This window comes from Bombus flavifrons, chromosome 12, assembly GCF_040668555.2.
Source record: "Bombus flavifrons isolate JBK064 chromosome 12, iyBomFlav1_principal, whole genome shotgun sequence".
Classification (NCBI taxonomy): domain Eukaryota; kingdom Metazoa; phylum Arthropoda; class Insecta; order Hymenoptera; family Apidae; genus Bombus; species Bombus flavifrons.
In genome coordinates this window covers 8216601-8240589 of record NC_138453.1, presented here as the reverse complement: position 1 = coordinate 8240589, position 23989 = coordinate 8216601, and the positions used below count along the sequence as shown (strand labels likewise).

The 23989-nt window shown below is 38.3% G+C and overlaps 2 protein-coding genes across 3 annotated transcripts; both read left to right on the top strand.

The window, feature by feature from the left end:
• The first annotated feature begins 1358 nt into the window (after positions 1-1358).
• On the top strand, positions 1359-16515 carry LOC138185571 (F-box/LRR-repeat protein 2). 2 transcript variants are annotated; one of them, XM_069124610.1, is made up of 9 exons: positions 1359-1508; positions 7055-7288; positions 7497-7564; positions 7855-7984; positions 8289-8750; positions 9440-9631; positions 9716-9817; positions 10188-10403; positions 10985-16515. In XM_069124610.1, exons 1-9 carry the CDS (start codon positions 1479-1481, stop codon positions 11090-11092), a joined length of 1542 nt encoding a protein of 513 aa, XP_068980711.1. In that variant the 5' UTR covers positions 1359-1478; the 3' UTR covers positions 11093-16515. The 2 variants fall into 2 exon arrangements, with proteins under 2 accessions (XP_068980711.1, XP_068980712.1); XM_069124611.1 differs by lacking the exon at positions 7055-7288.
• A 622-nt stretch (positions 16516-17137) lies between these two features.
• On the top strand, positions 17138-22504 carry l(2)37Cb (DEAH-box helicase 16 lethal (2) 37Cb). Its single transcript, XM_069124606.1, has 11 exons — positions 17138-17768; positions 18034-18202; positions 18289-18530; positions 18604-18806; positions 18889-19184; positions 19498-19802; positions 20169-20326; positions 20416-20689; positions 20968-21509; positions 21868-22044; positions 22164-22504. The coding sequence occupies exons 1-11, from the start codon at positions 17606-17608 to the stop codon at positions 22293-22295; spliced, it is 2661 nt and encodes an 886-aa protein (XP_068980707.1). The 5' UTR covers positions 17138-17605; the 3' UTR covers positions 22296-22504.
• The last annotated feature ends 1485 nt before the right edge of the window (positions 22505-23989 follow it).

Here is a 23989-nt window from a genome sequence, read left to right as displayed (position 1 = left end):
TTATCCCGATAAATGCATATAGATACAATCGTAAATTCGAAAAAGTGTTATTCATTTTAGCGGTTTCGTTTGATCTTTTCGGTGAATCGCGATAATGGTAATGGAGGTCTTTTTATATCATCGAATTTGTTCGTTTTCTTCGTACACCTTTCCAAGAGCTGATTTCCAAAACTGTTTCGTATGATCGTTGATAGGAAAGTGAAGTATACTTACATATTTCGATGTTGATAACTATCATCAAGAGAGATGACAGGCAAAAGAAATGCAATCTTGAATTTATTTATTTATTTATTTATTTATTATCTATTTAGCAAATCACGGAAACAAACCTTATGGTACAAGGAAGAAAACGAGTTACAATATCGTGTAACAGCTATACAACAAAGAAAACAAAAAGAAATACATATATAAGTATATAAGAAAAAAGACGTACGAAGGAAGTTAAATTATAACACATTAGGTTTTGAACAATTGCAACGCTGATCATCTTAACTAATCACGTATGTAGTAAGATCCAGAGAAGAGATCTGCTGGTTGCTATTTGCATAATTGCATATTCTGGTGACGAGATCACTAAATCTAGGATCACTCGAGAACTGAATCTGAAAGACCCAGAGTATTGTATAAAGAACGTGAGCAAGCATCGAAATTAATAAGTTAAAGTAACAGAGGATTGGCAATGTCATTATTGACGATTCTAAATAAAAAAAAAATTATGAAATTTTATCAGATATATATTATGTATCTCTGATTAAAATTTCAGAGATTTTTTCAAAAAACATAATGCATAGAAGCATATACAACTCACAGCAAGCGGAAATCTCAATCTTTTACATTTCCTTCCACTTTCGACTATGTTTGACTACGATGAGGTTAATCTACCGTTACGACAAAGGATTACCGTCAACAATATTTTCAAACATATTTAATACATATCTATGTACATTCTTTTGTACCGAATTTCTTCTGCTTTCACTTGTTTTCCATTTGCTAGTAAATGATTTCATGTCTATTCTGTACGTCGACAGTGTATGTAGCTTAGTGTTATGTTACCGATGGTCGATAACAACGATGTTCAGAGGATAACAATAATCTTGTAGCTGCATGGAATAAATACATGCCTCGCAAATGCAACGCGAGCGTCTCTGGCATCGTTGCATCGGTGATGCACGTCTTCGTCGCGCTCCCTCAAAAGTAACGATCCAATGAGAAGCGTGTAAACAATGGTTGGAAAGCTTAGGATTGGCTGCGTTGTCGCCAAGTCGAGTCAGAGGAACCAATCAGGTAGAACGAATCTCGATCCAAAGGAAAATGCATCGGTCGTCCTTTACCCCCACCAGTGACGGCGGCACGTCTCATATTCAGTAGACTCGGCCATTTCTATCGTGAAGCGTAGCTACTCGCTCGGCCGCGACATTTTTTCTGTAAAACCGTGCGGGTATTCCCGTAAGCTTTGCAAAATAACGCGACGCAAAAGGATGATACACTCCGGGCGCACCAGGCTCGAGGTAAGTCAATCCATCGTCTGACAGTAAACGGGCTGGCTATGAAACGCGCGTCAAAGTCACTACGGGGGGGTCGTGCGTGTGTCCAATGTTGTCATTGCCGAGGCGAACAGCTGATCCGCTCCCCTGGCCTCCGTAATGCTTGGCAACGTTTTCTCGGTTGGTTCTCGGCCTCTTGCCGTGACGATGAGCAATCAAAGTCGACGGTGAACAACATATTTCGACGATGCGTCGTTCACGAACAGTTAAAGGAGTTCTTACTTTTTGATCGCTACCATTTCGCGTATATCTCCCTTCTCGCTCTCCTTCCTTCTCTTTACCTCTCTATCACCGCGCGCTCTTGCTCTCTCTCTGTCTCTATCTCGGCCTCTTTTTCTCCTCGTTTACCGTCTCTATTTCTCTGATCGACCAACCAACAACCAGCCAACTCCATCCTTTGTTCTTCTTTCTTTCTGTACCTTGGTTCGTTCCCTTTCAATTTCTACGTCTTCGTTTTCGTCTTCGTCGAGCCCGTTGTCACCCTCGTCATCGTCGTCATCGCAATCGCTCATCTAAACGATAACAGTACATATCTACATTCGTGTAATGTTTTGTTCCCACATTTCGCGCATTGTCTTTCTCGTTTGTTCCATCGTCGTCGTCGTCGTCGTCGTCGTCGTCGTCGTCGTCATCGTCGTCATCGTCGTCGTCGTCATCGTCGTCATCGTCGTCGTCGTCATCATCGTCGTCATCGTCGTCATCGTCGTCATCGTCGTCGTCGTCGTTATCGTCGTTGTCGAATACGCAATCTGGATATTAGTCTCTCAAACTGTGCTGTTCTGCCAGTTGTGGGTTACTTCGATCCATCTTCGATGGATGTATCCTATACAAACTCGAAGAATATCGTCGTTGTCAACGACGAGGTTCGTACCTCGCTACCTCTCTTGTTTTTTCCTCACTCACATCGTACCTCCCTTACTCATTCGACGATCGTTACACGCTATTAGAATATGAATGAGCGTTGTCCTCGCCTGATAAACAATCGAACAATTGTCACGAAAAATCGTCTCTTTATTTTCGAATCCGTTTTCTGTCTCTTCGCGTCTTTGTCTTTACCTACCTCCCCACTCCACCTTCCCAGCCGCCCTCCCCTCCCTTCTCTCTTACCACCCCTCCTATTCGTCTGTGCAGCGTCTCATTTGTGTGGGTGCCTTTTACGCTCACGGATCCTTGTTCCGCGTCGAAGTGCCGTGGATGAACGGATCCGTGCATCCATCCACGTCGTCTTCGTCGTTCCCTTTGTCACCGTACGTTTGTAGCGAAGAAGAACGTGGCCTGTCCGCCACGCGGTGCTGTTCGATTGTTGCAAGAAGCACGTTGCAACCTTGCAGATTTGGAGGGAAACTGGCTGACCGTGGTCTATCTGGCTGGCTAACGTGGCTCGTGTGTAAACAGAAACGGCGCGCGTTGCTGATCAGAGTCTCCAATTCGGAGATATCTGCGACGTTGGCCTGCGTTTCCTCGTGATCTCAACCATGTTTCTCCGCCGAGTTATTGGTTCGGTGTCTCGTGTTTTCTCCGCTGTGTCCATTTCTATCCAAATATTCTCCTCGTGATCGAAACTTTGGAATTGGAGGAAATCGTCGTGTACGGATGTATCATCGCTTTAATTATCCGGAATAGGGTTGAACACCTGGCCGACTTCCATGGCCTTTAAATATCTTGCCAGGGTCAAGATTCTGAGTATGTAACTTTTTCCTATACATGTGTAATCTGTTGCTAGGTTTTAGTTTTCAAGGTATAGAAGACAACCAATGTTTCACGTTATATACAGGTACATCGTTGTTCTAAATCAGAAAGCGGTACAATTCCTAAATGAAGAGAGATTCTGTGGCTGAAAATAAGACCAGGAATAGTGAATTTACGAATATACTTTCGAGAAAATCAAATTTGAGAACCTGGAAAACCTGTTCAAATATTTTGTTGATTTTTGCGAACCGTTTGTTTGCTACGTGTAAATACATATCTTATAACATTGATATCCATCATCAGTTTGGTTTCACAGACCAACACATTACGATCATGACAGTCGAAATTTCAAAATGTTTTACGTCGTATGTACAATATACGCATAAAAGTTTTCTACGACGAGTGTTCAAATACTCTTGCACGAGCATCGTGTACGGACGCGTAATTAATTGGTATGGCGTGTATCTCGCGATGATTTAGAATTGGACCTCCCTCGTATGTTTGGAGGTCTTGAGCGTTAGAAACAGCAGTCACCCGTTGTATCTCCTCTAGATCCAAATGGAACGGTTCTCTCTTAGATAATAAACATGGTCGGCGCCGAAGCGCAATCATTAAATCGCGTTTTATTATGCCGCGATCCGACGCAGCGATCACGTTAATTTCGTCGATCTCTCCGCGTTGCACAAGGAATCTTTACAAAATCGATCGAATTACCATTCGAATTTTGATTTACACTTTCTCCTGAAATCAGGAAGGAGCATCACGAGAATGTTAAAAAACATCACGTTTACGTACAACAAAGGGAACAATGCGATCGCGTGTGTAAACACGGCGATAAATCGATACGATGTTCGTATCGGCTTACGCAACGTGTTTCTTAACGAAGAAATGATTTCGCAGGAAGGATTCGTCGGACAGATGTATTCGCGAATGACGTTACATTGGGAATGTCCATCGAATGGTCGATCGATTTCTCTACACCGCGCCGGCGATTGATACAATCTTCTTGAAATTTCGAACTCACGTGCAAAGAACCGTAGCTTGGATTGCATACAAAAACGATCGTTAAAGGCGAGCTTACGAACCAAACCTTATACTTAACGCTTTAACTCCAAAATCATTAAATCGATCTCTAAAAATAGTAAAACTGATAAACCTATGCACTGACGAAAGTTTTCGAACGTAGCTCTAGCGACCTCTCGTAAATATAATCCGCGTGTCTTACGAAAGATTTTGATAAGCATTCTAATCAGCCGCAACTATCGTGATCATATCAAAAGTCGTATTAGGAAGATTTAAAAGGAATTTGAGATTTATAAATGTATACAGAAGTTACAAAATGGTCACGTTTAATTATTCGTTTAATATCGATAAGCCTTCGTTTTAACACTTATTATATATATTTAAGATTGTTATTCACGATACATATTAATTTCTTATTAAATGTACGTATGTCTGTGGCAAATAGTTTCTATCTTTTGTATGCATTTCCAACTTGCTTTCAAATTTTACTGATGCAACCAGTCGTGTCTCGTTGCACAAAAGTTTGTCACGATAATTATTCAAATATACACTTTCGCGAGTCACTGTATGCTATATTTTGTTGTTTTCAAGTCAAACGTATCTGTATTATACCGATGTACGATTGTTTCGTCGTCTAAAATTGGTACCACAGATGCTTCCGTTCATAAATTATTTTCATACGTGAAATCTAAAACGACTCCATGACGCTTCTGCACACCTGATACAATTTCCAACCGAATGTTATAGTAAACATTTTAATGAAAAAGAGCGCTTCTCTATTTTCCAACGATTTATGTATTTGAATAATGCAAGGTAACACGAAAAAGAAGCGTGTGTACGTGTGTGTGTGTGTGTATGTGATAATACAAATGTAATTTTTTATAAGTCTAAGCAACTTGCTCAAACAAGAAAGCCTTGTCAAAAGTAATTATTAGATGGTTATTAGGTACGTAGATATTAATCGGGTGCAGAATTTGATCCATGTTAAAAATACATGATACCCCGATGCTGCATTGCGAGCTAAAGGGCTAACTGAGATGTTAGGACGAGTTCAGTGACCTACATCGCAAGGTCATCGAAGGTCACATACAGGTGACGTGGTAGGTGAGCGAACCTTAGAGATTCTTCGTCGTTGCATTCCATTTATATAAACTGATACGAAAGAAATACAGGTATAAATTTCAATTTTTAATCTGTTTAATAATTCATTCCTCGCCGACTGTAGAATTCTATTTTATCATTACATGAACAATAGAAAATTTATGCATCATTTACGAGGTAACATTTCATTTACGTTACTTTTTTTTCAATTTATTGTAAATCATCGAATTCTATCTTTTCATATTGTAATTATGAAGTGAAATTCAGAGTATTTTTTATTATGATCTCTTACCTATATTCTACAATTTTATGATATTTGAATTCAAGTTTAATTATTGCACTGTTATAAAATACGTTTCCTTGAAGTCATGGAAATTTGTCTTATCTTTTCGATTAGTATAGCGAACTTCTGTTCAGTAAGACATTACTGTGATCTTCGATCTTCGAATTCGGTTCGTCTAAAAAAATGTTATTCTATATTTTCGATTTATTTTCTCACATAGAATCAGCCAGTGCTTGATTGTTCGTTTCTTTCTCGTTCAGATAGTTTTACGAAACATAGCCAGTTTCTATACCTTTTGACGCAATCGACGAACACGAGGCGCACTGGGCCTCTTGAACGTCGACATCAAGTGCGTTTTCGCTAATCCATTGAAAATTCAACGATCAACGTACATACTAATTTATCAGATGATTTGTGCAAATCGACGAGGAGTGGAGGTAATTAATGCAATCCTATCGGAAAACTGTTGCGCTGCCTTCGATCCACAGGTCGATTTCCTTTTCGTTTCATCCCTCCACATTGCTTCTGAAACGTTAAACGAAGTTGTTAGCATGTCAAGAGCGGTGTTCTAGAATTGAATTCCTGTTTAGCCGATTTGCATTTATTTTGTATTCACGTTAGAAGATTCGAAACTGCGAAACGTTATTTATAGAAGGATCGATAAAACGGATCGCGTATTGATCTCGCGACCGTTCCGTTCTCTCGGATTGCTGGCTTAGAAGTCGGAATAAGGGTATCATTTTTAACTCACGTCGCTGTGCTATTAACTATTTATTAGCCATACCTCAAAAATCAATGAACGCGGCGGTTCAATGCACCGCTCTGATTTCTACTTAACTTCGTCGAGAGGGAACGTTAATAAGAATTAATCCTCTGTGTTACGTACAATCTTGAAAATTTACGAGGGTGTCAAGTTTTAAAGAACTATAGAACGTAGAAAGGATATAGACAAAAGACAGGAGTGCGATACGACGAATCGCATATGTTATCATTTAGGAAAATTTCATTATCGATCAATTTCATTTAAAGAAAATTCTCGTATATCAAAAATATTGATTGTCATAGCATTAGATAATTTCTTACGAAACTTTGCGGACATATCGCGTATTTTGAAAACTCTTATAATTTTAAATCTCGCAGGTCCTTCTCTTTTTCAACTATGTCGCTACAAACTGGTATAAAAATTAGGAAATCAAGGAAACATTTCGCTAGTTGTTCCCGCGTCGTCTTCCTACACGAATATGATAAATGAAAAACGTATCTAATACACGTGACAGACATACAAAATTATAAGAGAGAAAGATTGTAACAAGAAGGGAACGCGCTTAATTTATAACGGTTGATATTCGTAGGATAAGGATTTACGTAAAAAGCGAAGTATTTCCATGATCGATGATGATGATCATTGTTTTAGAAAAAAGTAAGTCGCGTGGGCGTGGGAGGAGGGGGCCAGGTCGGGCAAGGGGTACAAGCGGTTGAGGATTCCGGTGCAAGCGGTCAATGGTGGAGGCAACAGCATCCATCGTATCACCATCATCATCATCATCACCAACATCATCACCATTACCATCATCAGGCCGGTTATTATACGTCGCAATCGCACACTCACAACAACCCTGTAACGACCATGAAGCAGTCTTACATGCAGGTTGGTCAACTTGTACTCTCACGCATGTCACTTTGTTCTCGCTTTGCGTTATCATCTGCTAAACGCTGTTGTGTCCTTTGAAAATGAAACTCGTGTTCGCGTTACCGCGGGCTCGATCTCATCTTCCGCTAAATCCCCAACGAAACGATCTCACAATTGTCTCGAGGTGAATTTATTCGGGTCTGTTTCTTTTTTTTTTTGGTTCCAGCTAACATGGGTGTTTCATGACGACGAGGCGCAGATTAATAAGAAACTGCCAAAAGAATTGCTGCTTAGGTATCGTAACACGTATAACACCTGTATCAGTTGTTCTTTTTTTTTTTTTTTTCTTTTTTCGTCGACCTACTTTGCTTAAACGACTCTACTCTTTTCTTATTTTCTTTTATTTTCATCGCTGTTGTTGTTGTTGTTATTATTATTATTATTATTATTATTATTATTATTATTATTATTTTATTATTATTATCGTTGTTATATTTCCTTCTTGATGGTGCCGTGAGTTTCTTTTCGAAAGAATAGTCAGACCGGGAAACGTGTAACATAATTACCGTACGTACTATTGGCAGAATTCTTTCGTATCTCGACGTGGTATCGCTATGCCGGTGCGCGCAAGTAAGCAAAGCCTGGAACGTGTTGGCGCTCGACGGATCCAATTGGCAAAGAATCGATCTCTTCGATTTCCAACGAGACGTGGAGGTAAATCGAACCTTCGACGCGTTGTTTACCACTCGGTCAAGTTTTTCGCCATTTCTCTCTGCCTTCGTTTCAGCGTATGGCAAAAAGATGAACGATGTTACGTCGAACTGTAAACTTACCGAAATCGATTTTACTATGAACCTTTAAATACAGTTGATCCAGCGCGTATTACCGAATCTCTTCGAGATCCGAGTTGAAAGCCTTTTCATTAAGGTGGTAAGCAACGCGTTGATCGCCCAGAGAAAAATCTTTCTCGAAGATCGTTCATTTGTTGCAAAACTAACTAGAACGTATCGAAACGCAGGGACCAGTTATAGAAAATATATCGAGACGATGCGGAGGTTTCCTAAAGCAGCTGTCTCTCAGGGGATGCCAGAGCATCGGCAACAATTCGATGCGCACGTTGGCTCAGTCGTGTACCAATATCGAGGAACTGAATCTTAGCCAATGTAAAAAGATCTCGGACACTACCTGCGCCGCCCTAAGCAGCCACTGTTCGAAACTTCAACGACTAAACTTGGACTCGTGTCCCGAGATAACGGACATATCCCTGAAGGATCTCTCGAATGGTTGTCCGCTTCTCACTCACATCAATCTGTCCTGGTGTGAGTTACTTACCGACAAGGGAGTCGAAGCGTTGGCGAGAGGTTGTCCGGAACTCCGTAGCTTTCTATGCAAAGGCTGCCGACAGTTAACAGACAGGGCTGTCAAATGTCTCGCCCGCTACTGCCACAATTTGGAAGCGATCAATTTGCACGAATGCAGGGTACTTGCAAATGCAATTAACGTGACTTCCATGTTTTAGCGCTCGTATGATTTGCCAACAGGGACTCGATATTACGGTCACGTGGATATTTTCTAGATCGTTTCTAAAGCTATGATCACAGTGGACGCGTGTTCCGACGAACAAGATATCCAAAGACCGAAATCTGTACACTTCATCGACTGCGAAAAATATTTACACGTGATTGTATTTATTATAATATTTACATACTGATTAATTAGATCCAAGTACATTAATTTTCCGGACCATTTACAAATATTTTCATATAATTACGTATACTAATTTGACACTATGAAAGTTAAAATGTAGAATCTATTAAGGCTGTGTGCAAATACTTTATTCTAATTACTCTACATATGTATTTGCTTGCTCTGACGAATTTGTCAGAACGACAACTCGTCAAAACAGATACATCATCTAACCGTAGTCTACATCTATCGCGCGTATTATGAAATTCCCGGTTAATCAGAAATTACGATCGAATAACAAGGCCAAGCATACGAGTGTAAAGATTACGGATTGGGCGTCGTAATGAATATCAAACCGATGAAATCTAGAAATTGTTTCTTGTTGAAATATTTGGTCGAACGTTTTCTTTCTTGCGACGCTGAATCTATTTGGAAAGCTATCTTCTATTTGGCGTGTGATTCATGATAACGGATTCGTTGCAGAATATAACGGATGACGCAGTCAGAGAACTCAGTGAACGATGTCCACGATTACATTATGTTTGCCTGTCGAATTGTCCTAATCTAACGGACGCGTCTTTGGTCACGCTGGCGGAACACTGTCCACTCCTTAGCGTGCTCGAATGCGTGGCTTGCACTCATTTCACCGACACGGGCTTTCAGGCTCTCGCCAAAGTGAGTTGATCATCGTGACTGAATTCACTGTAATTCCAAACACACACGTGATATCTGGAAGACACGTTCTCTTCGTTATTTCAGAATTGCAGACTACTAGAGAAGATGGACCTGGAAGAGTGCGTTTTAATAACAGACATCACCCTCGTTCACCTGGCCATGGGCTGTCCAGGATTGGAGAAACTGGTAAGCGGATTTGAACAATCTTAAGCTGTGTTCTCGTCGAAGCAACGTCGATGTTCCATGTTTCTTGAAAAAATCACCTTTCTTCGCCTTTTTGTCGCCAGTAACAAAAGCTACTGGTTATTACCTTTCGAAGTGAAGTAAGGACCAAAGAAAGAGAAGGAGCCGAAATAAAATCCAAACGTTCGTTGCCTCGGTATGAATAAAACTTTTTAAAATGAATTTGTTGAATATTGTTTGCAAAATGCAGCAACGACAAGCAACAAAAAGCTCCCGGTTATTGCTTCAACGAGGACGCAGATTGAACTTGATAAAAGAAATAGTTTTGGATGCAAATGACTAATTTCTCGGATCGGTTACTTTCTTTACGCAGAGTTTGTCTCACTGTGAATTGATCACCGACGATGGCATCCGACAGTTGGCCATTTCGCCGTGCGCAGCGGAACATCTGGCGGTGTTGGAATTGGACAATTGTCCCCTCATCACAGATGCTAGCCTCGATCATCTTCTACAGGCCTGCCACAATCTCAAGCGCATCGAGCTTTATGACTGTCAACTGATCACCAGAGCTGGCATACGTAGACTCAGAGTACCGTATCATACGTTCCTAATTTCATCCTCGAAAATAGTATTACGCTTATGGAGTGTTGAACGTCCTTCGACTCGATATCGATAAAATGTCGTATAATCAAGGATTATCTTCAAACTGGTGAAATCTTTACTTCTTTTCTTAGTTAAAATGCTCTATCTATTAATTGAAACATTTGAAAAAGCATTTTCGTTTCGTCTTTGTTTCTCTTCGTGCAATCGAATTTTACTTAAAAGATAAAAAACACAGAGAGTCTCAAGTATATGTAGTATCTACTAAAAGTATCGTTATATTATTATATTTATTACGGTACTTACATATTAAGTAATTAGGTCCAAGTGTATTAAATTTCGTATTGTTCAGCTGAATTTTCGTTCGTGACTCCAAAAATTTGTCTCCAAATATGATACCATAATAATGAAAAGATTCTACGTAGGGCATTTTAATTAGGATAGCCTAACTGTGAATACTAACAAAGCAAACAAACAATTTTTCCCGAAATCCCGGAACGATTCTGTTCGCTTCTTCCTCCATTGTTTTTTGTTTTAAATTAAAAAACAATTTGGTTCGTTCTGTTTCAGGCACATTTGCCGAACATTAAAGTCCACGCGTACTTCGCGCCAGTGACACCGCCGCCGAGCGCGGGAGCATCACGGCAGCGATACTGCCGATGCTGCGTCATTCTGTGATTTCGCATAAAAATGACTCTGATGCAAATCGTCCGATGTACCACGCTACCGGTGGACTTGTAATTTCGATGATCGCCGATACACGGCGATCGTGGGACCTTCTCTCTTCCGGTTGCCAGACCGAGACTCTGGTTGCCATTCGTCAACAGTGAGAACAAGCCTCGTCGGGAATGAAATCGCGATTCCTTCGACAGATATAACAATTCGACTCGCAACACACGCAACAAGTACAAAAGGACAGTACGTCACCGTCACCTAACTAATACACACACACATACACACACACACACACACACACAACCACCAGCTGCTGCTGCAATTGTTACTAATGTGTCGCTGCTACTACCGCTCACTATAAAACTGTTTCTATCACCGCTGTTCGACACTGTACAACGGTGTACAATGATATCGTTTCTACTGGAACTCTATTGAGTTTCGATAGTACGTGCTTTGTTAATAATCGCCGTCGTTTCATCACGTGCGTAAGACCATTCAGCGAAGGAGAGGAAAAGATATTCTTGGATTTTGTTGGCGGTCGTTTCGTTCCCGGATTTCACACTTGTAGAGCATCGATTTTTCGAGAAAGTAAAAAAACGAACAAAACAGAAAAAAAAAAGAAAGGAAACGGGACGACAAAGGACAAAGACGCTAATAACATTGTGGACGACGAAGAGGACGATGACGACGCGTGCGATAAAGCGGGCAATTTTTTTATCCAAGCGACACGGTCCGCTCCTATACGGGCAAACGCGATCGTACGTATCGATCGAGAGCCTGAAATTTTCGCGGTCGGATGTTCCACGTGAAACAAAACGATAAGCATATATACATACGTATATGTATTATATACATACATATATACATATATACATATATTTTTTTAGTACGACGCATTCTCTCTTCTGCTAAACGTTAATCGTCAAAGAAAAATGTACGCGCAATCCGTTCCGTGTGGTAACGGCATACAGCATGCGTCCAGTGATCTTTTCTCGAACTCGAAAAGGGGAACGAAAAGAAAAAGGAATGATACGAAGGAGGGAATGGAAAACGACGTCGCGTTAAAACGTGTTTCAAGCTGCGTATAAAAGCCGTGCTATTATTCTAGACATTCAATTTCTATCGAAGATTCGTATCTTTGTGTGTACGTGTGTGTATGTGTGCGTGCCGCGTGCGCGTGTGTATGTGAGCGCACGCTTTCGTACGTGCATGTGTATGCGTGTGTGCGTGTTGCTGTAGCAGTTTCTCAAACGAACACTGCCTATTATAAAGTTATTGATAAAGAAAAAGAAGAAAAAGAAAAAAAGAAAAGAACACAAAGAAAACTCGACGAAGAAAAAAAAAATGGTTTAAAAAAGAGAAAAAAATAGAAAACACACGAAACTACCAAAAAACAGAGAGAGACAGAGAGAAAAGAGAAGAAGACACGCGAGAATCGTAGAGATGATCGCGGGTTGTTTGAATCTCACCGCGAAACCATAGATCGACCCGTGTACCGTCGTTCGTTTTAAACTAAATGCATACACATTGTTCGTGAAAACGGACGGTACGTGTTTCTGTCTACCAAAACCGAAATTCTCGATCTCGCACACGCGACTGGTAACTGCGACACCTACGAGTTTCTTTCTTTTCCTTTTAATGAGACCGGCGTGCACATCGCGAGATTTAACACACCTAACGAGAACGGAAACGTGAAACTTAGATGAATCCGGCACGGTTGTTGACTTCGCTTCTTCTTAGGGAAGAATCGAAGAGAAAACGACAAGAAAGAAAAGGAAGAAGAAGACAGGAGGGAAAGGAAGACAAAGATGCGATGGTCTGTCGTGTTCGAAGCTCCCATCTAATTACTGTTGGCGTCCGTTGGTAGCACGTTTATGATACATTTTACAAGAACTCGCAGACGAACGGCTAAATACACGGACAACTGGTTCTGTTCGCGAGTCGCGCTTATTGAGTCTCTAATGTACTATGTTCCACCTCCTAACGACCCAAACATTCATATATACAGCTTTTTATTTTCTTTTTTTCATCTCCTTTCGTTTTATTATTATTTTGTTCGTATTTTAATTCGTCATGGACTAGGAGAGCACAGACTGAGAAAACGAATCAAAACGTTGATACGTTGAATAACCCGATTCACTTGGGCCCAGCGATCGACTCGCTGGCGGATTCTTACTTTTTAAGCTTAGTTTTACGGTATGGTGGCAGTACGAGTACCGTGGACGTATTACGCACGTGCCCGTGACTATACGTCGTGGACGTGCCAGTACTAAGAAATTCGTTTGCTTCGCGAGCTTCGAATCGTGAGTACATATAGCTATATAACATATGAAGAAAGAACGAGAAAGAGTCGGACTAATTCGGAATAAAACAAAATAGAAATATAAAAAGAGAACAGAATAGAACGGTACACGAAACAAAGATGTATTTATTCCCGTTCGTTGGAAAAGGAAAAAGAAGAGGAAGAAAGATCGAGATTAACATTTGATAGGATATTTGTCGTTTGGAAGTATGGGTTTCAGGATGGCAAAGCGTATACATAATAACAATTAACTGGCGAAGAAAATTTTGATCACGTCTTCGTGTCACGTGAGTAATAGAACAAAGAAGAGGAAAGGAGCTTTTTTCGATTATGAGAAAGTTCTCATGACAGAACATTCAACTTTTAATTCCAACAGCTGGAAACAACGCGAAAACGACAGTCAAACGTTCGTATTTTTCTCGCATTAGTAGCCAAGATGTCTGATTGCTATGACGATGAAGGTTTTCGCGTTGCCTGAATTGGCGGAATGTTCGATTATTGAGACAAAACGAACTTGTATGAAAAGGAACAAGTACGATGGTCCATCCCAAAATATGCAATAGAATCGCCACGTGACGCACTCTATTTTTCTTCTTCCCGTTGTTTCGACGAATTTCGAGGAGCCAGCCATGTACGTGAATCGCGTGTCGTTGCGTCGAATAAAAGAATCGTATAGATGATTGTTAATCCTTGTTAGCGCGTAAGAACGTACACCGCATATATATTTAATATATAGCGTGTAAACAGAATACCGGATGAAGGAACTATATATATATATATATATATATAAATGCAAATATACAAGAGGTATATATATATATATTAACAAAAAAGGGGGAAAAATCCAGTAAAAAATAAATATATAGATATGATATGTTTTATACGCTGCATGTCATCCTTAGTGGGAAATAACGTGATCATCGTAATGTGTCGTTCGGAATCGAATCATTAATTTTTTTCTTCTTTTTTTTCTTTTTTTTTTAGCGATTAAACGATGCACGAAGGGGAATCAGCAGGATAGGCTTCAACGCGAAAGGACGAACGAACAATAACACCACTCTATATCCATCACTCGTGAAACTTTCTCCGACCTCTCGCGGGTCTCGTTGAAGGAATCTGTTGCGTTGTTTCGTCCACGAACTTAGTTGAAATTTTCCGCATATACGATTAATCGTGAAAAAATAACACGCGAACGTACGCACGACTGTCGCCTGGCGCCTCGTTCGATCGAGTTCGGCTCAAAATATGAAGTCAATCGCAGTGCCTGAACCGCCGCAAAACTTGTAAATTATATAATCACGTAGTCGAAATTCCACGAAGAATTACTGTGTGGCGGAGGATGTACAAGATTTAAAAACTAATAATAATGAAACGAAACAAAAGACTCTCATATGTGCCAGCCACTAAGAATTTTCGAGGGTCTCTCTCTTTCTCTCTCTCTCTCTTTGGCTGAAACGAAACTCGTCGAGCGCCCGACAGCCGTGCACCCACGCGCAATTATTTAACGATGGACATTCGGTGTATCAACGATTTTGATACACCTGAAATCTCTTTTAGTATCGAAAAATTAAATACTTGGAGCAGACTCGAAGAAACCACGAAAGATCGAAATATTTTCTTTTATGAAATTCTTGGCATAGCGATATCGTGCTCCGTGTAAATAGTCAAAGTTAGCCGGAAACTTGTATATTTTGAATACCATTCGAAGCGTTAAGTATTTCTCAACGTTTCCCGTGAAACAATCCGTGCTGCAATTTTCGAAACTTAGAATCGAAAAGAACCGCCAGATCTCAAGAACGTCGAATACGTTTTAACCTTCTTTCTCTGTGTTATACGATATTATACATTATACACGCGAACGTTTATGCATTTTTACGATGTTACAGGTAGAAAACCTAGTCTCGATACGGTGAGGCTATTAAATTATTCGCATCGGTTAACCCGTTACACGGCATTTAATAAGATTGCAAATTATACGTACGGCTGGTTCAATTCGGCGTAGGAAACGGGAAAAAAACATTTGAATGTCCATCGCTGTTGCACGATTTCTTAATATATTCCTTCAACGTATTGAAAACCAGTTCAAAATCGTCCGTGGCAAAGGAAAAAGAGAAAGTCAAACGGATAGAACTATCGAGAGGAAAATGTATAGTTTCTTAGTCATTGTAAACGCTCGTGGAAACGTTATTTTTAGTAAACGATGGGTTGGTGATCGATGATCAAGACTCGGTGACTTGATGATCGATTACGAACGATTCGCGAATCTATGAAATGAACGAATCGTTAGTACAACAAATTGCATGTTGAATATAATAGAATCGAGTCCCGTTACGTGGAAACATTACGAGACGTAAGAGCCTGTCGGGAATCCTGTTGGTCGTGCATTAGGAAATCGCGGTCGATTTTCGAAAGCGATGTACGTTGGTGTTCATTCGCGTTTGAAATCGAAGATTATCGTAATAAACGAACGAAACATTGAAAAGAAGAAACAAAAGGGAACATGAAGAAGAGGAAGGGAAAAAGAATTGTTCACCGATGGCAGTGTTGTAGTCTATTGGTATAATAACACACAATATGTCGCCGTAAGAAAGAGATCGTGTTGTAACGACGGTTGAAAAGAGTGATGCGAAAGAGAGAAACGAACAGGAAGAGGGAAGAGGAAGGGTGAAAAGGAGATAAAACGAAGCTTTTGAAGGCGAGTGATCGAGCAAGTGTTTGGCTGTGCTGTAGAATAGGAAAGAAACGTGAGATTCGAGAGAAAGAATGAGAGAAAGAGAGGGTGTGAACGAGAGAGATAAAGAATTCAGATGTTAATCGAAGCCAGCGAAAGTATTAAGTACTATAATACTATAGTACTATGTATATATACATACATATATGTATATATATGTATATATATATAGTAGTATAGTACTATATATAAAACAAAAAAGAAACTCGATCACGATCGAGATCCATTCGGTTCACGGTTGAAAAAACAAATTCTTAAAGATAAGAGCGTAACGTATTTAATGGTCTACACGTGTCGGCCTATACGTGCCTCCTAAAGTCACGACGATCTCTGTCTTTAATCAAGGAGAAAAGTAAGGGAACGTCGCGATAGCGTATCGAAAAAAAAAAAGAACAGTAATTGTTACACGGAAATTCGTGTGCGAATACTGTAACTGATTATACATTGACATTTCGCTGCTTCGACAAGCTACAGTCTACCATGTATATATTTTCATTAATGTATGTATAATAAAAAGTATATTCGAGACAACGATCGGCTCTGTTTAGTGTGCGCTGTCTTGTCATTCTTCACGTGGGCTATATTATGGTCGGAGAATCGATACACATTTGGAATCGATCGAAACTGTTCCCGTTACGGAGAATATTTTTGGCTTCTGAATAACATATAACATATATATTACCGCAATGACGTATTTCTTCTAGAAATAAATTTTAAATGAACAAACTTCGTCGGCTTTGTTTATGTTATGTAAAACGTTACCTGTTTACGTTTATCTTTTTTAATAAATTTTCAATGCATTCTCAATATTTTACACTATATATTATACAACGATCATAAATAAATATATTAAATAAATGCGTGTGATTATAAAGAAAAAAGAAAAAAAATTGGAGAAAAGCATAACTAGGAGAATCAAAAGAACGGTTAATAAAATAGCGCGCGTCCTTTTTTATTGAATGAACTTACGCATGCTGTTTGTCACGTGACTTCGCACGCGTTGCTAGGCAACGCAATCCATTTGTACGATTCGTACAGTCGCATGGCCGCGAGTCAGTTCGTCAGTTATTTGAATGACAAGAAATAGTTGATCGTTTAAATTGCGATTGATAAGTTTTTAACGTTCTTCTCTGTGATGATCGTACAAATTATGTTATTCTTTCATGAATGAAATGAAATGAATGAAATAAATGAACATTAAAAGGCATAGAGTCCTTTTCACGTAGAAATCAAAGAGGTTAAGGAAACCTAACCTGGAACATTTTGTTTTGCTCCTTATATTTATATTCTAATATTTGTTATTCCAATAAAATGACAGATATTGTATGTTTCTTACGTTCGAAAAAATCAGTGATATTGAAGTAAGGAAAAGAAAATAATATTACGGTGGTTTATACAGCTTTCTTGTCATTATTTGACACGGTCGTGTACCGTGTTGATTGATAAAAGGTAAATATAACCTGCTGGTGATACCAAATACATAATGAGTAAATACAGAAAAAAGGAATCCTCGAGTGAGGACAGTGATAGTGAGGAGGAAAGACGTAAGAAAGATATTAAAGAAAGAGATGAATTTGCTAATCGACTGAAAGCAAAGGATGAAAGTAAAATACGAAAGGTGGCTATGCCAGCCGGTTCAGGAGCAGGTAGACTATGATCCTTTATAATCTTATGCTTTAGAAACAATTAGAAACTTTATAAAAATATCAAATAAAAATATTTGGTACAATAAATACATTTGACAAGACTTATAAGCAATTTATTATCATTATTATGCTTAATCTGTACATATTGTGCCATAATTCAATAATATATTGTAGTTAGTTACATTTAAATATCAATGTGTATTAGTATTATTATTAATGACACTGTTAAGTGTTAATAATGAATAATACTTTTTTGTAAAACCAGCTGAGGCTGCCAAGAGACTCAAAATTATGGAAACAGACATGCGAGAGAAATTGGTACCCAAACTGCGTGTTGAGTCTCGTAGGAAATACTTGGAGAAACGTAAAGAGGATAAGGTGGCTGAATTGGAAGCTGATATAATTGACGATGAATATCTGTTTGAGGAGGAAATGTAATTTCTTATTAATACAACACAATAATTACACAAAGCAATTGCACAATTACATACTCTATTAACATCTTTTTTTTTAATATCAGATTAACAGAACGGGAAAGGAAAGAGCGGGAGCATAAAAAGCAGTTGCTTCAGTTAGCCAAAGAACATGAGAAAGCCAGAGAACTTGAAAGGTTGCAACGTTACTATATGCCTTTGGAAAAGGGAAAAGTGGCACCAGAATTGGAAGTTCCCGATAACGAACCGCCACAATCCGAGCAAAGCAAATGGGAATCTGATCAGATGTCTTCTGCTGTCTTTCGATTTGGCGCAAAAGACAGAAAAGGTACACGGTATTCAATGTCAATACGTGTTAAAATGTTCGTATCTTATTGTTTACTAATTTCTATTAATTTCAGCACAACAGGACTACGATCTTCTGCTGGAAGATGAAGTGGAGTTCGTTCAAGCGTTACGTATGCCTGGCAGTGAGAAGAACAGGAAACGCGAGGATAGTCCTCCTCCGCAAGTAAAGGCGTTACAGACTATACAGGAGACAAAAAGGAGTTTACCGATCTATCCCTTTAGAAATGATCTCATTCAGGCTATCAAAGACCATCAGGTACTTTACAGAGTTCGTTAAATCAAACTTAAATTATATAAGATAAGCATTGATTGCTATCTTGCGATTTAATTCGATTTAGGTGCTGATAATCGAGGGAGAAACGGGGTCAGGGAAAACTACGCAAATTCCTCAATATCTATACGAAGCTGGATTCGCGGAGAATAATAAAATTATTGGCTGTACGCAGCCAAGAAGAGTAGCTGCCATGTCTGTTGCTGCGAGAGTTGCTCACGAAATGGCTGTTAAATTGGGAAATGAAGTGGGTTACGCGATTCGTTTCGAGGATTGCACCTCTCATCGTACTCGTATCAAATACATGACCGATGGTACCCTGCATCGTGAATTTCTCAGCGAACCAGATTTGGCTTCTTACAGGTATAAATGGCATCATACAATGAAAATGTATAAATATATACGATATACAATATATATCATATTTTATGGAATGTAATAGTTACATTTATATATTTATATATTTATTATATATTTATATATTTATTTAATTACATTTATATATTTCATTGTTCCCCATAATCGAAAATAATACAATTCGTATGAATAGGAACTTAATCGAAATCAGTTCCATGGTGAATGTATTAAATTTAGATTTGCCAACACTGTTCAAACTGATTCTTAGTTACTAACAAATGTCTTCGTACTTGCTTTAGCGAAATAACGTTATTTTCAGTGTTATGATCATCGACGAAGCACACGAGCGTACCTTGCATACGGATATCTTGTTTGGTTTAGTAAAGGATATAACAAGGTTTCGAACAGATCTAAAACTCCTTATTTCGTCCGCTACGTTAGACGCTACGAAATTTAGTGAATTCTTCGACGATGCACCGATATTTCGGATACCTGGTCGCCGATTTCCCGTTGATATTTATTATACCAAAGCACCAGAAGCGGATTACATCGACGCCTGCGTAGTCTCCATTCTTCAAATACACGCCACTCAGCCACCTGGCGATGTACTGGTGTTCCTAACAGGTTTTTCAATCAGATACTTCTACAAGCAAGTACAATAACTTTTGCTGGAATTTCAAAAGAATTGTTTCGCTTAAATTTAATTAACTCAATCCTATTACTATTAGTATTAGTATATTTAATCTCACTCCTAATGACAAGAACAATAACTAGATTTAGCAAGAAATATTGTGTCTTTTCTTTGTGCTCGTTGGATCTATTTCTTCTTCTTGTGAAAAGGTTCGAGAGTATTTCTAGAATAAAATCGCTACTTGTTTCACGATAATGACAAACTAGACTTATTGAAATTTAAAATACTTAAAAAATTTAAGCACTATTATATTTTTTGGTTTGGTCATTTGTCATCACTTTTTAATAAATTTCTACTAGGTCAAGACGAGATAGAAACATGTCAGGAAATGTTGCAAGAAAGAGTAAGGCGACTAGGTTCGAAATTAGGAGAACTGTTAATTCTACCCGTATATGCTAATCTTCCAAGCGATATGCAAGCAAAAATATTTCAACCCACTCCGCTTGGAGCGAGAAAAGTATGAAAAATAAATTGTATATTTCTCCCTCGTTAAACGTATCACTTTTGCTATTTATCTTTTAACGTTTCCAATTGTTGATTGTACAGGTAGTTCTTGCTACGAACATAGCAGAGACATCATTAACGATAGACAACATAGTGTACGTGATAGATCCTGGATTCGCGAAACAGAACAATTTTAATTCCCGAACAGGCATGGAAAGTTTAATGGTCGTGCCGATTAGCAAAGCTTCTGCGAATCAAAGAGCAGGCAGAGCTGGAAGAGTAGCTCCAGGAAAGTGCTTTCGACTGTACACAGCTTGGGCTTACCAACACGAACTCGAAGACAATACCGTGCCTGAAATTCAGAGGATCAATCTAGGTATGAATAACTTTGTCACTAGGCTAAAACTTTTTGCATTTTCATTTATGCACAATTTAAAGATGTAAAAATGCGTAGAATGCATATAATATAGAAAATACAGTACTTTTTATAATTCTTAATAGATGAAAGGAATTTCTGTTTAAATTCCACTTCTTTAGTTATATCCATAAAAATATAAATTTCCATAAAAATTCACAGTCTAGTTATCATGAAATGTCATTTTACCTACTTGTCCCGTGAATTCTCTATGTTTAATTAAAATTATCAAACGACAGGAAATGCCGTGCTGACCCTGAAAGCTCTGGGAATAAACGATTTAGTCCATTTCGACTTCCTGGATCCTCCGCCGCATGAAACGTTGGTCTTAGCTTTAGAACAGCTATACGCGTTGGGAGCTTTGAATCATCACGGAGAATTAACGAAACTGGGTCGAAGAATGGCTGAATTTCCGCTAGATCCTATGATGGCGAAGATGTTGCTGGCTAGCGAACAATATCGCTGCTCCGAGGAAGTAGCCACGATAGCTGCCATGTTATCTGTGAACGGAGCCATATTCTACAGGCCTAAGGACAAGATCATTCACGCAGACACGGCTCGAAAGAATTTCCATGTGCCTGGTGGCGATCATTTGACTTTATTGAATGTGTACAATCAGTGGCAGCAAAGTGATTTTAGTACTCATTGGTGTTACGAGAATTTTATTCAACATCGATCAATGAAAAGGGCTAGAGATGTTAGGGAGCAATTAGTCGGATTGATGCAGCGAGTCGAGATGGAACTTGTGTCCGGTATCACGGAAACGCTGAATATCAGGAAGGTGAGTAGGTTCAGATTAACGTACTTTGCTAGTCTTGTTTCTTTCTGTTGTACAATAGAGAGCTCCATTTGTTTGAATTCTATTTATTGAAACAAAATCTTAGTTAGGACTCAATTAAATAATCTATTTGCATTTTGGTCTGTCAGGCATTTCACATCATAGTATTAACTTAGTAATGCTGAGTTAGAAAAGTGTGTCAGAATTCTTTATGTAGCTGAAAAAAATTGTAAATATTGCCTGACTAATATTAGATCTATCAAACCAATCAGAATGATTGGTATCAGATCTTTTGTTTTTACAATTATTAAGTAATAATATTAAATGCAAAATATTTTTGGTAACATTATTATCATTTCAGGCTATCACAGCAGGATATTTCTATCACGTGGCAAGATTGTCAAAAGGGGGTCACTATAAAACTGCAAAACATAATCAGACGGTTTCCATTCACCCTAATAGCTCGTTGTTTCAAGAGCTGCCGCGTTGGTTACTTTATCATGAGTTGGTTTTCACTACAAAGGAATTTATGAGACAAGTGAGTAATTAAAACTTAAATACGGAAACTTAAAAATTGCTTTGTCTATAATCATTTGTGAAATGAATATTATTTCAAGCAGTTGAAAAAGAAGGATATAATACTATTTAATTATACAGGTGACAGAGATCGAAAGCAAGTGGCTTTTGGAGGTAGCACCTCATTATTACAAACCAAAAGAACTGGAAGATTCTACGAATAAAAAAATGCCGAAAGTTGCGGGACGATCGCACCCAGACGGAACCTACTAATGGTCCTAATAATTAAATAACCATGAATCTTTTCATTTGTATAAAAAAAACTGTACAAACAGCTCCGACTTTTGAATGCAATTTTTTATAATATAGAAAGTAACAAGCCTAGCCACAATGTACTATACAAGCGTTTGTAACTAATAAATCATACTATTTATGTTACTCTATTGTAAATGCATTTTATTTTAATAAAAATTTACACTAAATATAAACCGTCCCTTCCATTTCAATACTCCACACCCCAAGGTAAGTAAATAGAAATTAGTGGACAATATTATAACATACAAATTCGAGAATCGTTTATAAAGGTAATTAAAGAAAATAGCAAGAATGCAGAAAGGTAAGTAAGGTAAGTAAGGAAAACAAGGTAAGCAAATTTAGCCATTTCCTTACACATCCTATCTCCCTGATACACACCACCAATTTTGGAACAAAAATCTTTGCCCGAAACCTTACTTACCTTTCTTATTCTATTTGTTTTAGAGATTCCTAGAATTGGAGAAATCTTGTACTTATGTTTTTAAACTTCTCACTTATTCACTGCATACTTATCTTAGAGGATAAGATGTGAAATAATGGCATAAAATTATTATGTTTTACAATTTATGTAAATTTATCTATAAATTCATTTATATTACAAAGCACAGAACAAATACTATTTTTGTAACATGAATGCTTTTGCATTCCTATTTTCATGGACTATGAATCATTCTTCGTGTGCAGGGTCTTCGACTACAGGTGTAAGAAAATTTAAGGATTGATTCATAAAACTAAAATAAGAATTTTCTGAAATAAGTTTCCTCAAAGTGTCTCCACCTTTTTCCATTTGGTATCATTTTTATTATTCATTTGTCGTAAGTTAGAGCTTCCTCAAAATAAACGAATCGATTTCGTACAAACGATGTTGTGCTTGTGTACAATAAATGATAAAAGACTCGAGTTCTAAGTAAAGCGGTTATCCGAAGAAATTCATAAAAATGTAACTTCGCAAATGGCACTGTAACACACGATAGACATTACGATAATGATACGGTGCGTGCATATCAAGGTAGGCGAATGTGGACAATATCTTTCTTGTGAAAAGAAAGCTTTCTATAGGTACCATTCTGTAAAGATATAGCTAATCCTATAGTGGCCAGTGTTTTACGAAATTTCTCTGAGATCTCTATCTACGCGATTATATAGTATTTTTTTTTATTTAAAAATCGAAGAGTAAATAAACAGTCAATTGCGTTTTGGTTGGAATTTTTTTTGTTAAGCGACGAAATAGTAACCAACAAATATAATTTCGGTTTAGAAAGACGTGTAGTTCGCCATTGATTCTTAATCACTCACTCGTGTACAGCATCAAAGGATTCGCAATTGTTTCTTGTAACTTTCTTAATACGATTTTCTTTTCTCTAACAGTAATAGTGTAGCATATAAAACAAGACTTACGGTTAACAATAGGATATTATTAGACATACACATTGCAGTACACTTTGCAAAAATACGTACAGTATTCAAAATATATTACCCATTATGATATCTAGCAAGTAAAACTATCGTTTACCTGGTTTATCGTTTTCCATTTATTGATTCTTAATCACTCACTCGTGTACAGCATCAAAGGATTCGCAATTGTTTCTTGTAACTTTCTTAATACGATTTTCTTTTCTCTAACAGTAATAGTGTAGCATATAAAACAAGAC

What these genes read in the sequence shown, in the direction of transcription:
- LOC138185571 (XM_069124610.1), top strand. Translation starts at nt 1,479, where the DNA reads ATGATACACTCCGGGCGCACCAGGCTCGAG. An exon ending in TCAATTTGCACGAATGCAGG is followed by an intron (nt 8,751 to 9,439) that starts GTACTTGCAAAT and finishes GATTCGTTGCAG; the next exon opens with AATATAACGGATGACGCAGT. An exon ending in CTGGCATACGTAGACTCAGA is followed by an intron (nt 10,404 to 10,984) that starts GTACCGTATCAT and finishes GTTCTGTTTCAG; the next exon opens with GCACATTTGCCGAACATTAA.